A 16,896-nucleotide genomic window follows, 5' to 3' on the forward strand; every position below is an offset into this window, starting at 1 on the left:
CCATCAGAGATAGAATATTCATCTGCTTCAAGTAATGAATGAAAAATCTGTAAAAATAATGTTTAAACTTAAGTATAATCTTGTAATAGTTTTGGTAAAATAGTAATCTGTTATATTTTTTGCTCTCTTAGATATGAGAGAGTTTGATATTTTAAATTCTTCCAAATACCTGTACTTCTTTTGATATGTTTTACTGTCATAAAAAGGAGAGAATATGTTTTCATAATTTATTCCCAAATATATCTATCTGTTTCATCATAATTGTAACATATCCACACATATAATTCTTCTTCATATTAATCCATAAAAAACTCAATAACATCATTATTTATTTCTTCTATCAAATGTTCTACAGTTAAATATGGTGCAAAATGGTGTTTAAAAAGCTTATATTCATCACGTTCCTGTCTTGGTTTATTATTTATTTCAAGAAAAATAATTGTTTCAAATTAAAGTGCATCCCATTCATTAATCATGCTGTTCTTGTTCTAATTTATCAGGCAAGAAATGTATTAGATTTTTTAAATTATTTAATTTTATTCATTATAGTCAGGTAAATTTATTTTTCAAAGTAGGCTGGAAGAATTCAGTCATTTGAAAAAAGTTTAGGTAGCAGTAGATTAAAATTGCAGATCAACCCACCCAGTGGGGTTTATTCATTATAGTCGGGTAAATTTATTTTTCAAAGTAGGCTGGAAGAATTCAGTCATTTGAAAAAAGTTTCGGTAGTAGTAGATTAAAATTGCAGATCAACCCACCCAGTGGGGCTGGACCAATGATATTCCTTTTAGCTTACACATGTTTTCTTGAAAATTTTGAATGTCTTACATTACACTTTGTTGAACTCGTTTTCTTGGTGTTCAAATGTTATTAACCAGGTTTGTTTTTACTTAAGTCTCACATTTATTATCAAGTGAAATGTCAGAATTGTCTTTCTGGTATATTTTGCTTTTCTGAAGTCCAACTGATCGTCATTTACATGTCCATCACATTCTCTTCCACCTTTCTGTATCTTATTTTTGTCAGCCTGTTGAATGTCTGAGATATGGAGCTGACTATGCGTTAGTTGTCACACTTATCAGCTTTGCTCTCTTGGGATTGAGTGGAAGATTTTTTCCCGAAATTATGACGAACCATTCTGAAATGTCGTTTGATTGCCACTTGCCCAGAACGATTTCACTAGCTTCATAGGCATGTCATTTATGCCTTCCAGCTTATTTGATCACACATCTTCCACACATTAGTTAAAATCTAATATTGGATCCCGTATGTATTCCATATCGGCTACCACTTCTTTTCTATGGTCCTTATCAGATAATTCCTCCCCCAATTAGAAGTCTTCAGTGTAATCGTCCTGCCTATCTGCTCTCTGTGTTTAACAGTGAAATTTCTTTTGTAGTCTTAATGTAGAAGCCTGTGCTTTTAATTTCATAGAAGATTGTTTCGACTTTTATAAATGCTGACTTAGTCCTTCTGACGATTATTTCCTTTTCGATCTCTCCACATTTTTCCTGAAGCCATTTCGCCTTGGCTTTTCTGCACTTTCTCCTCTTTTCAGAGTGACTATATTGCTGTATTTCTGTCTTTTCCTAAACGGTGTTGTACTGTACCTCATTCATTCGCTGACCAGTTGATGTACTTCTTCTGTTACTCAAGACTTCTTCAAAGTTATCTTCTTATCTTCTTTGCATTTAGATTTTTCCTCTTTATCTTCGGGGCAAGTATACCACGCACAGCAGGACTGATACAGTCGTTATTTGGCGGTGAACGACGCCTGAGACTTTGACATTTACATTACATTAAAAATTGTGACCTTATTCCGGTATTCTTGGTGTTAGCAACTGTCAGACGTGGCGTCGTCACAGAAAAAATTAAACTGCAGCAAACTGTCTACATGTAAAGGTTTCTCCCGTATGCCCTCATACTTTTGCATCTTGCAGCGAACCTTAAATGCCTTTCGTGAAAAGACAAATTTATTCCCAGTTCCGTTTCTTAAGATGTCGTGACGGAGCTGTGTGATGTAGCGTTTTGTACCTAAGATGCTCATTTCGTTTCTGAGGAGGGCAAACATAGGCAACTATCCGCTAATGGTGAATCTTTTTGGCTTTAGTTTCTGTAAATGTGAAGGTCAGAATGTTTTTCGAGAAGACCATGGGCCCTCCTCCCCTTCCTCATCCCTTCCACCCTCAGTTCTTGTGCACAGTTCCTCTCGTGGCACTGATGTGGACGGAGCTTAGACTTGGTGACTAAAACTCACTTAAGTAAACTTTAATTTCATACTTCAGGAAAAACGTTTTCCCCTTTTGACTGCGTCGTCATGCTATGTATAAAACCAAAATTCGTTCCATTGTTGACTGCAGCCTTCTTGATGGTGGTTTCATACAGTGAATGTATATATATAGATCATCATGATGAAGGCTATTTACAATAATGACTGAAACGTTGGTACTATAAAGAACCTGATGCGAACACGTATTCGGAAACATTTTACTGAAGATGCCAACCGCAGCAGAAGCCTACGCTCGTTTAATTTCAGAGGTAGTACTGTGTTTAGAAAAGGAAATGCTTGTACATTTCGCTTTGTGATACTTCGTTCCTGTGAAAACTATCTTTTAGTTAAATATATATCCCGTTAGTCATCATTTACTTGTTTACGATTTGGTCGTTTTGTGTTCCAGTATCCTGCGTATGGTGCAATGTCATCCCTTTCAGAGAAGTAAGTATGAAACATTACAACATCTCACTTATTGAAACATAGAAAGAATTACCACATATATCAGTTTCTACTCTTTGTGCAGTTTTCTTTTTTGTACACTGCTTGCGATTAAAATTGCGGTACTGGGGAGGATGGCGAATGATGAAATTTAATTATTGTGGATATACAGTATAGTAGGAAGAATACATGATTAAATTTATATCTGATATGGGTTTATAAAACAAACAGTACTGCCACCTCCACAAACAGTTCTATACAGACTGGGCATTGAGTAAAATTGAGTTTGGATGACACATACGCGTACTACAATCTATGCCAGATGAGCAATCGTAGTGGATGCGGAAAGGTGACATGCCATTCTCTCGGCAGCGCATGTACAGTTGTTTTCAATAGGTGAAAGATGTGGTGTGCGTGGCGGCCAGGGCAACAGTCGACCAATCTCTGTACAGTATCATGGCAGGTCTGAATAACACAAACAATACGCACTGAGTTAACAAAAGCCGTGGGACGGTCCTATACACATACAAAGATGGAGGTAGTATCAACTACTCAAGGTGTGAAACGGCAGTGTATTGTTTGAACTGTCATTTGTATCCAAATGATGCACGTGAAAAGATGTCAGACGTGATTATGGCGGCATAGACTTTGAATGCGCAATGGTAGTCGGGCCTAAAAGCATGAGACATTCCATTTTGGAAATCGTTAGGAAATTCAATATTTCAAGGTTCACAGCATCAAGAGTGTGCCGAGAATACCAAATTTCAATCGTTATCCCTCACCATGGACAAAGCAGTGGCCGACCTGCTTCGCCTAACGACCGAAAGTGACGACGTTTGCCAATGCAAAAGACAAGTAACACTGTGTGGAATAGCCACAGAAATCAATGCGGTAATTACGAAGAACGTATCCTTTAGGACAGTGGAGCGAAATCTGGTGTTACTGGTCTAAGGCAGCAGACGGCCAATGCATGTGCCTTTTCGAAGAGCACGACATCACCTGTAGCGCCTCTCCTGCGCTTGTGACCATACCGTTTGTACGCTGGACGACGGTAAAATCATAGCTTGGTCAGATGAGTGTCGATTTTAGTTGGTAAGAGACGACGGTAGGACTGGAAACCCCACAAAGCTATGGGCCCAAGTTGCCTACCAGTCACTGGTGCAAATTTGTGGTGCCTCCATAACAGTGCAGGCTGTGTTTACATGGAATGGACTGAGTTCTCGGGGCCAATTGAACTGCACATTGACTGGAAATATTTAAATTTGCGGAAGTTAATGGACTTCATGTTCCCAAACAACAATCGAATTTTCATGTATGGCAATGTGCCATATCACAACATTTTGGACAATTCGAGTGAGTGAATTGGCCACCCAGATCACCCAGCATGAATCCCATCGAACATTTATGGGATATAATCGAAGGGTCAGTTTGTGAACGAAATCCTACACAGGCAACACTTATACAATTATGGGTAGCTACAGTATGGCTCAATACTTAGGCAACGACTTCTTGAAGCTATGCCATGTCATACTGCTGCACTATTCACTGCTCTTCATCCTCCTCTCTTTGTCTACCTCTTCCTCTGGCTGCCCACCTCATCTAGCCACTTTTATCTATCTCATCCTTCCCACTCTCTCTGTCTCCTCAGCTCCTCCTCACCCTCTTTTTGTCTATTTCGTCCAGCCCCTCTCTCTGACCATGTCTTTCTCCCCCTCCCTCTGACTGTATCCTCCTTCCCGTCTCTCTCTCTATTTCTGCTTCTCTCTCTTTTGTTTGCACCTTCCCACTATCCCTCTACAGCTTCCACCTGTCTCATGATCTCCCTCTCCTTCCCTTCTCTCTGTCCATTTCCTCCTCCTCCTCATATTGTCCATGTCAGCCCAGCCTCAGTCATCCGCATCAGCATATGTAATCCCTGCATTACAGTTCAATAAAGTAGGCTGATACTACTCCTACAACATATCTCTCATGCAGGCAGCCTACATGACAGGGCCCAGAAAACTGTTTCTTGCGCTAGACAGCTAGGTTGCCCATGAACCAGGTCTATTTGGAAAACTGATACTGTTGCTGTGCAACCGCATGGCAGCCTGCACCCCAGAGGATGGGTGTTTTGACCATATCTACACTTCAATTGGAGCTTGGAGATTATAAACCCCACAGAACTGATACTCATGTGTCAAATTTTGGTGAAATTGATCCAGGGATTCGGGACGAGATCACACACACACACACACACACACACACACACACACACACACACCACACACACACACACACACACACACACACACACACACACGCACGCAGACACTCACATAAACTTTGCTTTATATCTATAATAGATATAGAAACTGTTGCTCTTAAAGTCATATTTTGACCTTGCTGACATGTTAATCATTTGAATATGGAAGTGTTTAGGACACATCATGACAGTTTGACGTTTGTTACATGCTTTCCTTATGTTTTTTTCAATTTTAATAGCCAACATTGTGTTTTATTAATGTTTATATATTTGCGGTAAAAAGAAATAATATTACTATTACTAAAGTTGTGTAGCCTTGTTTTTCAATGCGAAAATAAACTGTCTGCAACTTACTGTGATAGGATATTTGTGGCTACTGTAATCGTTCAAACTCTGATAAGCGGCAACTGTATTTCGTAACTGTCTATGGAAATATCTCGCCAAAATTCGACATTAATTCAAACTTGAAATTTACTTTATTTCAACTACCAGGTCGCAGGAACTACGTGATGATAATTATTTGGTTGTGGTATCGAGAGGAACAATAGAAAGATATAGAAAGAAGTGCTGGGTTAAGAACCAGTGAAGGAGAAAGCTCCTTTACTGTTCATTATCCGCATTACGGAAGTAATGATAGACGTAAAAGAAAGATTTATGAATGGGATTTACATCTAGGGTGAAAGGTTGAATAATAATAATAACGTCGTGTGACGAGGGCCTCCCAGGAATGGAAAGGTGGATCCTGTTTCAAAGGATCACATTTATTGAACCGCCTTCAACCACGTGGATAGCTGCATCACACATGCACCATGACAACGCCGTAGACTGGGGGACCATTGCTGTATTATTGAAGACATGCGTCCTGCACCAGTAATACACGGGGTGGATGAAATATGGAAACACTGAAAAGACAACACATTACCATCTAAAATACTATGTAGAACACCTGTTGGCATCCAAAACAACTTCCAGTTGTCTCAGAATGGATAAATACAGATCCTGTATGGTTTTCAAGGAGTCAAAGTGGACCAAAAGGCCTCGGTAATATTGAGACGTGATTATGGTGGCCAGGGAAGACTCGACAATTTATCATTGTGCTCGCAAAACCCGTCCTGGACGAGGTGAGCTGTATGAACAGAAACCCAGACGTCTTGGAACAAAGAATCACCGTTGTAGAACATCATTATACCACGATGGACCTGATCAAACAAAATAATCACATAATCCTTTACAGTAATGTGACCTTGCAGAGTCACCACGCTGCAACGATATGGTTGCCCAAATTACCACCGCACTATGGAGGGAGTAAACAAGGCCAAAAGTTGGAGACAGTGAGAAGAAAGACTCAGTCGATTAAATGACTTTTTCCAGCACTCCGTAGCACAGGTTTTATGGCTTTGGCATCATGTATTCGTGTTACAGGCATTCGCCTCAGTGATGAGTGGTTTTGGATTTCCAGCTCGACCTGAAGTTCCCAGCTTAGGCAGCTCTCTTCGAGTTGTTTTGATGTCGACACGGTTCGTGAGTGGAACATTCACATCTGCAGTAACTTTTGCTGCTGACGTCAACTTACTTATCCTCATCCTCTTCAATGACCGTCTGTCACGATCACTCAACAAACACTTTCACCCACCTTGTGAGTTAGCAGTTGATGTTTTTCCACTTTCCTTGAATTCGGTGCCAGTCTCCGATATGGCTTGAAATACCAAACACTTTGGTTAGTTTGGTTACAGAAGCACCCAGTGTTGGAGGTAGAAATTTGTCCACATCTGAATTCTGTTAACTCCGATGTAATGCACTCACAACTACACAGAACGCTGGTCTGACTATAACTGACACTTAAAACGTCTTGATGACGTTCCAAAGATGTCTTTCTTGCTCAGAAACAACAGCGCTACTGGCAGACGTGGCTAACGTCTACGTTTACGTTAACCCTCGCATGATATCAGCTCTGGAAAAACATACTGTATGCCTGGGTTCTTTTCTGACCCCAAAGTGATTCAAGCAACTTTATGGCGATGAAATTTGAAATATATTCATAAACGTAATTATAATTTATCCAGAAAAATATGCAGGATGTTGATATCACAACTCAATAGTTTCTTAATACAATTACATAGAAGTTGTAATTATTTACTACATTTGTTTGAAATATGAAAACATATTTCGTTTAGTTTGTTTAGTTCCAAAAATTATTTTAACACAAAATATTCATAACCCATACACTAGTAACAACATTGAAATTTATTAATAATATGTGTAATATCATTTAGATGGAATTTTATTAGAAATACATTCCTACTCGCGCTATGTGTCATATGACGAGCACTCATAACATAACACACTTATTCTAGCGTGTTCTTTACAGACAAACTTGTGACACCCATTACATTGTTGATTCACTTACTTGTCCTTTGACCTTGGGAAGGAATCACACAGTTTTCTTCTCAGATTTCAAACGTCAGCTTCCAGGTTATTGTGTTGTTTTTCCTTTCGAAGATCCTCGCAGCCCGAAGATACTATTTCTGAACGAATGCATTGCATTCTGCACTGTAGCGACAGGATTCGTCGTTCAGTGTGAGGTTTGACTAGTTCTTTTCCTAATCCTGAGAGGAATTCTCCAATCACGTAAAAATTTACAATACAGAACGTAGGCATTGAGACGAGCTAAATCTAGTATATCAAAAAATAAAGCAAGCGGCTACCTTCTTGTTCCACGTTTCACTGAATAATGTCTAGCCATCCTATCAACTGTATCAACTCCTGACTTTGTTGAGTTGTCGAACATTATTGAGTAAGGTTTTTTGTGCTCATGGTCACTTACATAAAATGTGTGGTGCAGAGTAGACAAGAAGATGACTGATTTATTTGGTGTAGGAACAGAAAAAAGCTAAAACAGTATTCTGTGCATACCCATCAGTGGTTGATAATGGATGCCTCTGTTTTCATGGCAACATTTCTTTTGGTATCTCTTTTCGGTTGGCCCAAAGAGTTCCCACAAGTGTCAATTTTCTAGCAAGACGTTCTTGTCCCAAATCAAAATTTCTAAAAAAGTTAGCAATAGTAATGTTCCTAAATGTTCCTACTCTTTCCATTCAAGTGATCAACTAAATCAGGTACCCCTCGTTTCCCTTTATTTATTTCCCTCCCTTCAGTAGATTTCCTCGTGTACACTCGTGTATTTATGACATAATTGCTCTCAAAATCTACAGTAGCCCACACTTTTATCCCATACTTTCCAGGTTTCGAAAGACTGTAAACTTTGTATTGACACAGTCCCCTGAAAGTACACTGATGCTCATCAAATGTAATATGAGGTCCAGGGACATGAGACGAAATGCATGCAAAAACGAACATTTCAAACACAACCCTTACAGGTTCAGCTTTTGATCCAGAAGCAGCTTTCCTTTCTTTCCTTGCAAGTTTATCATCGAACCTGAAGCACATCAAAATATCACGAAATCTTGAAAAGCTCACTGTGGCTCGAAAAATAGGTAAGCCATACTCTTCTGACCAAAATTCACTCAAAGGCTTCCCACGGGCCTTATGCAAGCCAGCTATTATTAGTAGACCAAAGAAAGCCAGCAGCTCTGAAGAATCAAGTTCAATCCAGCGTTCAAGAGTTGGGTACAGAATTTTATTATCTTTTGCATGATTATTGGTGTCCATTATTTTTACACTCAACATGTGATTGGTGATAAAAAGACTGAAACAATCTTCCCTTGCTTGTAATTGTGGCCTAAGATGACGTGAAATATGTACAGTTTCACGTTTTACATTCCTTGAAACCTGCTTGCGCACATTGGATGGTACTGTGTTCTATGTTATCTGTCTCCTTCTAGACACAAAATTAGATACTCTCGTTACCTGAAAACCATTATCATCTTCTTCACAGTCACTCACACCCATTTCATCTACAGCCTGTATACCTTTCTGTATCATATCTTCATCAGCATCATCGTCATCTTCGTTTCCAAAAATTGATGCATTATCACTGTCATCACTCTTCTGTATATGTGCCAAAGCCTGTTCGAGACTGTAGCGCCCACGTCTTCCTTCCTAAAAACTCAGTTCAAAACTGTGAACTTGTCATAACAATGCACGTCAATGTATTTTCTATTCATTGTTTACATTAATGTACAAACGAATGTCGTTTTATAAGGTGCATTGTTGCCAAGATTTATTTTCGTAACAAAACTTACATATAACACTGAAAATCACATATTGTATATTTGGGGTATTTCAAATTGTTGTACTACAAACTGTGATATTATCATCATAAATATTTTACCCAGTTATAATAAAAAGTCCTTGAATAGCATATGTGGAGGATGAGTAGTCTACACCCGAATTAAAACAGTTTATTTGTGGTTAAAGTAGCCTGGGGTCTAAAAATACTCCAGATATCATGCGAGGGTTAAGCACGCGTTTCTCGCGATGTTTCCCTATTTCTGTGCGACTCCTGTAGAAAGAACTGTGACATCTGTGGACTAAGTCAAAGTGATTGCAGACCACGTGCATCCAAATTCGCGTTTTCCGAGTCCGAAAAATGAAATTTTACACACTATTGGGAGCCAGCTAGTCTAGCTTCACACCAACAAACAACTGGCGCATAACTTACAGAACTGCGTGACCTGTGCGTAGACATATGATGCATATCTCAAGGATTTGCCGATTCCATGCTACACAGTTTTGATGCTGTATTGCGTTCGAAAGGGTGACCAACATGCTAATTAAACACTATTCATGTTTTGTCTCATTGGAGTACGAAGTGTGACAATGAAGTAATTAGACTGATTGTCTTTGCAAGATGTGTCAACCCTCCAGGCTTGAGTATTCACAATATCTTTGACCTTGGTCTATAAGCTAGTTCTACTCCAAGCGGCACATCGATGCAACTGCTCAGTCGTGAGTTGTGCTGTAATATGTTAACACGTGTTGGTGTCTCTCGTCACGGAAATGGAACCACATAATATTGCGCAACGGTATGCCATTTCTTTTTGCGTTAAATTGGGTGAAAACGTGACGACAACTCACAGTAAGCTTCAGAAGGTTTTGGAGAGACGGTTATGTCAAGAGCTCAAGTTTTTCGTTGGCATAAAATGTTTAGTGAAGACAGAACGAATTTTGAAGATGAAGATCGCAGTGGACGACCATCAACTTCACGGACGGATGTCAACTTGGCCAGGGTGCCTGAACTCGTACGATCTGATCTACGAATATCAATGAAAACGATTACTGAAGAACTGAACATCAATCAAGAAACGGTTCGTCTAATAATGACTGTAGATCTTGGTATGAGAAAAATTTGTGCAAAAATGGTCCCCAAAAATCTCACACCACAACAGGGAGAAACACGGAAAAATGTGGCAGCCGATCTGTTGTAGCAAACGGAAATCAATCCAGAATTGTTGAGCCGTGTTATCACTGATGATGAAAGTTGTTTTTTTTTCAGTACGATGCAGAGACAAAACGCCAAAGTTCGGAGTGGTGCTCAAAGGGATCACCCAGACCAAAAAAAGCTTGCATGTCAAACTCAACAGTGAAATGCATGCGTGTGTGCTTCTTTGATTCCAAGGGAATTGTTCATAAGGAGTGGTGCCTCCTGGACAAACAGTTAACCAATACTGCCACAAAGAAGTTTTAGAGTTCTTCGTGTCCGCGCCAACATTGCTGATAACTGGATGCATCCTATACTGCTCTGCCAGTACAGCAATTTTTAACTCCAAAATAAATTTCAGTACAACCACTGCCACCTTTTCACCAGATATCGCTCCGTGCGACGTTTTTTCTATTTCCAAGAGTCAAAACGGCCGTCAAGGGACTCCACTTTCAAACAACATAAGATGTCCAAGAAGGTATGACGAGGGTCTTGGAGGATATTACAGAAGATGAGTTCGAGAAATGTTACCATAAACGGCAAAAACACTCGAAAAAGTGTATGCAATCAGAAGGGAACTACTTTGAAGGAGACGTCACTAAACTTGACTAAAACGGTAACCAACATTTTTTTCACATCAGTCTCATTACTTTATTGTCGCACCTCATTTTTCACTTGAGTCTCATCATTTTGTTTCCGTATGTACCAACAATAACATGTGGCAACAGAAGAGACGAGAAAATAATTCAAGGATATTTAGTTCTCTTTTTTTAACTTGTATCTCTCAATTGTTCCAAAAGCAACAGTGCTTTTGAGTTGGGCCCACTTTTGTAGGCACGCTTCGTTAGAAAATTTCATTCAGCTATGATGCTAGGATATTAACGCAAAATGTCTTTATTTCGTTCGAGGGAGACAATTTTTTTCAAGCGAGACTATTGTTTAATTCCGAAATCGTTTCACGACATAAGTTTAATAGTTTTTCTGCTTGCGAGGATTGATGATGGCCTTAGTAGGTAGGGGTAACAAGCGTAAATGATCAGTTAATGATTAAATGAGCAGTCAGCTAATTGGTAGCTACAGTTTTCTGTTCGTTTGCCGCAGGACACAGAGATGCCAAAATTTGCAGCAGTGTCCATATTGCCAGAAATAGAGGAAGAGGAATTCTTGGAAAATTCCAGGACGTTAGACCAAGATGGCGCTCATGTACTACCCAGAAGCCGAGTTGGAGATAGTTTCAAGTGTAAGTGCTTTCAACCGTCTATAATATACAAATTATACTAGAACTTATCTGAACAGATGTGTAATGTTATTCTTGTTCATCAAAGATTTCGGTTTGTTGCCGCGGCTAAGTGCGCAACACAGTTCATTCTTATCAGTTGTTTGTAGTATTTGTGTTACAGTGAAACACCGAAATCTGGAGAATGTCGGCTTTCACCGGTGAATGTCAACATTTACATAGTCTCTTAGTGTATGTCCGAATAATTTGCTAAATACCCTTGTTTCTGACTTACACCGGTAAATGTTGGCATTCACTATGCACTAATGGTGACTGTTCAACATGTTACAGATTTGTATTTTCTTCTCAGTAATGCAGTTGTTATAAAAGGTCACAAGTGTGACCTAACTTTTTCGCCTCTCTTTCTGAAAGGAATGACCAAGAATTTAAAATACACATGAGAAAAGAAAATAATAGTTATAAAAATTACTTACTTATGTGATTGAAATCTTATTTATTGCAACAATTTAAATTATTATGACACTTTGAGTTGCACAAGAGTCCCTTGCTTTTACGACTGCATTTATCTGTGGAACACTTCCTTTTGTAATGACAGCGTGTATAGCCTTGTCCCTCGCTTTTATAATTACCTGCAGCTGCTTCTCTCAGCGACATTTCTTGAAAAGAAATCTCATCTATGGGAAGTATCTTTTCTTTACAAATTACGAATTGATTACATGTGTAAAGCTGCTTGAGGGTACCATTTTTATTTGCCAGTTTGTAGAAGTCGAAGTCTTCTATTCCAACAACAATCGCTATAACATTTCGGCTATCTGTACGACCACGGTCGACATCAAGACTTGTATTCGTACATTATCACCAATGTGAGCAGGAGGAAATTGTTTTTGTGAGGTTCGTAACATCTTTGTTGCTTGCAGTAGAAGATTTTCTTTTGCGGCCGCTCTTTTTGTAGAAATCAACTCGCGTTTTTCAGACAGAATTTGATGTGAAGACGTTGTAGGTTGTAGGTCCTCTTCAATATTTATCTTTGGAATATGGTTTTCGGTATGAACACCCCTCAATTTTTTTTAATAAGCGTTAACAGTTTCTTCAAGCTGTTCTTCGGATTCAGGAGTATTGGCAATTACTTCGAGTTGTTCTTCAGTTTCAATATTTGCGATTTGTTGGCCAGGCAAAAAGGCGATGCTATACCTCCTTTTGCTTTAACGCCAAACATGGCTTCATAAGGACTTTGGCGCATTCCTTCGTGGTACGTAGTGTTCTTGGTAAATTGAACAAAGGATAAACCATCTGACCATTTATTTGTATCGTTATCGTTCATCTATGCAGTTCGCATATTATGTATATCCTGTTTGGCTCTTTCAACTGAGCTTTGTGTTTGACTGTGACAGGGCTTACCATGAACTATTTTAACATCTTTCCACATAGCGCACATTTCGGATATGACTTGATTCCTAAAGTCTCTACCATTATCTGACTGCAATATTGCTGGTGCACTAAATGTTAAAAATATTGAAAGAACGTGATGCGCTACTTCTTCAGCTCTTTTAGTTTTCAGAGGTCGTAACTGGACAAACATAGTTAAATGATCTTGATACACCATTATGAACTTATATCGCCATCTCTGTTTGACTGCAGATCTATCAGATCAACTTGACATCTTGATTTTAATTCAGAACTAACCATTGGCTTCACAACAATACTTTTCTTAGGTGCACTGTGTTTCATTTGACACTGTTTGCATAAATTTAAATACAATATTACAACTTTGTATGTAACATTTTTGTATTTAACTTGCAACTCTTTAAGCAAACGTGTTCTTCCTCCGTGGCCTATTCTGATGCAAGTTCTATATAATATACTGTACAATTCTTCATTGGTAACATAATACTGTATGTTCGTTTCCCCTGGTTTTATTGGTACAGTTAACTTCTTTCATCATTAATTTTTAAAACATCAAAACGTTTTAATCGTCTTTAATCCAAAGGTGCGTTGCATTTAATTTTAGCAGAAACCACTTCAGAAAGTATTTTAGAATACTTTTTTCGAGAAAAATAAAAACAATTGTCTTCTAGTTAACCCTCAATTAATGCATTTAACTTTTCATGAAAAAGATCACGATTTACTGGAGTATCCATTTAGTATAAATTAGGGTATCGGGAAAAAAATTAAGAAAACGTTGCCGCGTTATCATAGCTTGCATAAGACTGACAAAGCTGATTGACTTCAAGCAATACAAAGGATTTGGCGGGAGAGAGAAATTCGCTTGTTTTTTGACTCTTGTGTTTTGAACCTCTACCACAGAATATCTGTGATTATCGACACACTCCAGAGAAGGGCCGAATGTGCAACAATGTAATGAAATATTCGATCTTTCACCGACGTATTTGGTATCTGTTGACATTCACCGGCGAAAGTCGACATTCTCCAGTTTCGGTAATTCACGGTAACATTTGTACAAAAACTACAATTTATCGATTTAGTGAGAATTATTTTCATTCTAGTGTTTTCCCTGTCAAGAAATCAATGAGTTCAACAATAACATGTAAAGTGCAACACATTAGCAATCGATTGTAGCTAAACGGTAGTTTCTTAAACTATGTGCGATATTCTGAAAGGAAAATAATCACCTAGTCCACGTCTTGTTGGAACAGAACTGTTTCTATTTGTCTCGCAGATTTAGAGAGATCTGTTTAAGTCAACACTGAAGTGAAAAGGCACATTTACAATAATTCAGGCTCCTCTTGCAGCCATTCTCGTACGACAGTGCTTAAACACGTGTTTCGGCGTCCCCTGTAATCTCCGTTGCCTTTTTTTAAAATTTTTTTTGTTCGTCCGAATTCGATTGCAGTTGTCTTGCAAATGGATTGGTGCGCACGGTGTGTGGAGGAAGGATACGCAGCAAATAGTGTTGACCGCAGCGTATGAATAAATAACGTAACGCCGCCGCACAGACCGCGGGGCCGCAGTGTCGCAGTGGTTTACACAACGGACTTGTATTTGCTGCAAGCCGACTTCACATCGCCGTGTACCACCAGAATTAAGGGTTTCGTGGTCTCCTGAAATCATTCATTGTGAATGGCGAGGTGATTCTGCTCAATGGGTTACAAGCGATCTCTTTCATTATTGCTGATAGAGATGTGTTCCAACCAGGCATGGCGTTTATCGCTGAAACAAACGGTTTTCGGTTGTATCATTATCTTTCATGCCAGTTTACCTTGACTGCTAAATCATCTCAAAATAACCTGTTTCTGTAATAACCAATTTTCGGTTTATGCAGCTTTACTGTATGGTTAAATGATGACGGCGTCAGCTTGGGTAAAATATTCCCGAGGTAAAATAGTCCCCCATTCGGATCTCCGGGCGGGGACTACTCAGGAGGATGTCGTTATCAGGAGAAAGAAAACTGGCGTTCTACGGATCGGAGCGTGGAATGTCAGATCCCTTAATCGGGCAGGTAGGTTAGAAAATTTAAAAAGGGAAATGGATAGGTTAAAGTTAGGTATAGTGGGAATTAGTGAAGTTCGGTGGCAGGAGGAACAAGACTTTTGGTCAGGTGAATACACGGTTATAAATACAAAATCAAATAGGGGTAATGCAGGAGTAGGTTTAATAATGAATAAAAAACAGGGGTGCAGGTAACCTACTACAAACAGCATAGTGAAAGCATTATTATGGCCAAGATAGACACGAAGCCCACGCCTACTACAGTAGTACAAGTTCATATGCCAACTAACTCTGCAGATGATGAAGAAATTGATAAAATGTATGAAGAGATAAAAGAAATTATTCAGACAGTGAAAGGAGACGAAAATTTAATAGTCATGGGTGATTGGAATTTGATAGTAGGAAAAGGAAGAGAGGGAAACATAGTAGGTGAGTAGGAATTGGGGGTAAGAAATGAAAGAGGTAGCCGCCTGGTAGAATTTTGCACGGAGCATAACTTCATCATAGCTAAAACTTGGTTCAGGGATCATGAAAGCAGGTTGTATACATGGAAGTACCCTGGAGATACTAGAAGGTATCAGATATATTATATAATGGCAAGATAGAGATTTAGGAACCAGCTTTTAAATTGTAAGACATTTCCAAGGGAAGATGTGGACACTGACCACAATCTATTGGTTATTACCTGTAGATTAAAACTGAAGAAACTGCAAAAAGGTGGGAATTTAAGGAGATGGGATCTGGATAAACTGACAAAACCAGAGGTTGTAGAGAGTTTCAGGGAGAGCATAAGGAAACAATTGGCAGGAATGGGGGAAATGAATACAGTAGAGGAAGAATGGGTAGCTTTGAGGGATGAAATAGTGAAGGCAGCAGCAATTAGGTGCAGACAGTTGTCTCGATTGAACAGTAGGGGCGAAAAACTTTATTTTTGTCTTACATCCTTTTTTTTTTCTAAATCCGAGTACATCGTTCCTCGTCTTCCACTCCAATCGTTCCCTCTTGGTTCTTGTACATAAGCTGAAGAGCCAAAGACACTGGTACACCTGCCTAATATCCTGTAGAAGCCCCGCGAGCAAGCAGAAGTGCCGCAACACGAGGTGGCATATACATTAGTGCTCAAAAGTATTTCGCCATATAAATCTCGTTATTATTTCTCTTAAAATAAAACACTATCGGGCAATGTCTTGAGTATCGTGGAGAGCTGAGTAACTGCGATTATTGGGAGGTGTCAGGTAGCGACTTGTTTGTTTACACATTGCGCTGCCGGACGAATGCGACTTCCAGCGAACTCAAAAGCACTGTGACACGCTGTTTGCTCCGCGAATTCTTGGACGTTACTTTCGTCTTAGTTATGATTTCTAGTGATATTTACTTACAGTGATTATTTCAATATGCCAATACGTAAGGAATATTCCAGTGACTTCAGAAATACCGTGATAAATACACTGAAGCAAGAACTGAAACAAGCCGAAGTTGCTCTTATTTTTAAAGCGTGTAGTCAGCTCGTTAGCACTAGAAAAAATTCTACAATATACGAAAGACTGTCGAAAATAAGCCTCGCAGTGGACATAAAAACAAGATCACCTAAAGTCGATCATATCATAAAAACGTTATCAGCAAGTGATGTTCGCAAGTCGGCTGTAATGATACAAAGAGAATTGAAACAGAACTATGAAGTCGACATCACGTTTCCATTGTCAAAGGACGCTTGAAACACTTTGGAGTACATGGATGAAGACCGACGAAAAACCCCCTTAGTATCTACGAAAACCATGAAGGCCCAACTTGCGTTTGCAAAACGGCACAGATCATGGTCAGGTTCAGACTGGTCTAAAATTCTGTGGAGTGACGAGAGCAAATTTAATTTAACGCCA

At 39.1% G+C, this 16,896-nt stretch overlaps 1 protein-coding gene across 3 annotated transcripts in view; it reads left to right on the forward strand.

The window, feature by feature from the left end:
* Nucleotides 1–16,896, forward strand: part of LOC126313282 (putative lysozyme-like protein) — an 86,845-nt gene that overhangs the window by 38,529 nt on the left and 31,420 nt on the right. For all 3 annotated transcript variants that reach the window (XM_049992277.1, XM_049992341.1, XM_049992363.1), the window contains exons 3-4: nt 2,679–2,716; nt 11,437–11,575. In XM_049992277.1, coding sequence (XP_049848234.1) covers nt 2,679–2,716; nt 11,437–11,575 — 177 coding nt within the window. The remainder of the gene's footprint in view (nt 1–2,678; nt 2,717–11,436; nt 11,576–16,896) is intronic.

This window comes from Schistocerca gregaria, chromosome 1, assembly GCF_023897955.1.
Source record: "Schistocerca gregaria isolate iqSchGreg1 chromosome 1, iqSchGreg1.2, whole genome shotgun sequence".
Lineage (NCBI taxonomy): Eukaryota > Metazoa > Arthropoda > Insecta > Orthoptera > Acrididae > Schistocerca > Schistocerca gregaria.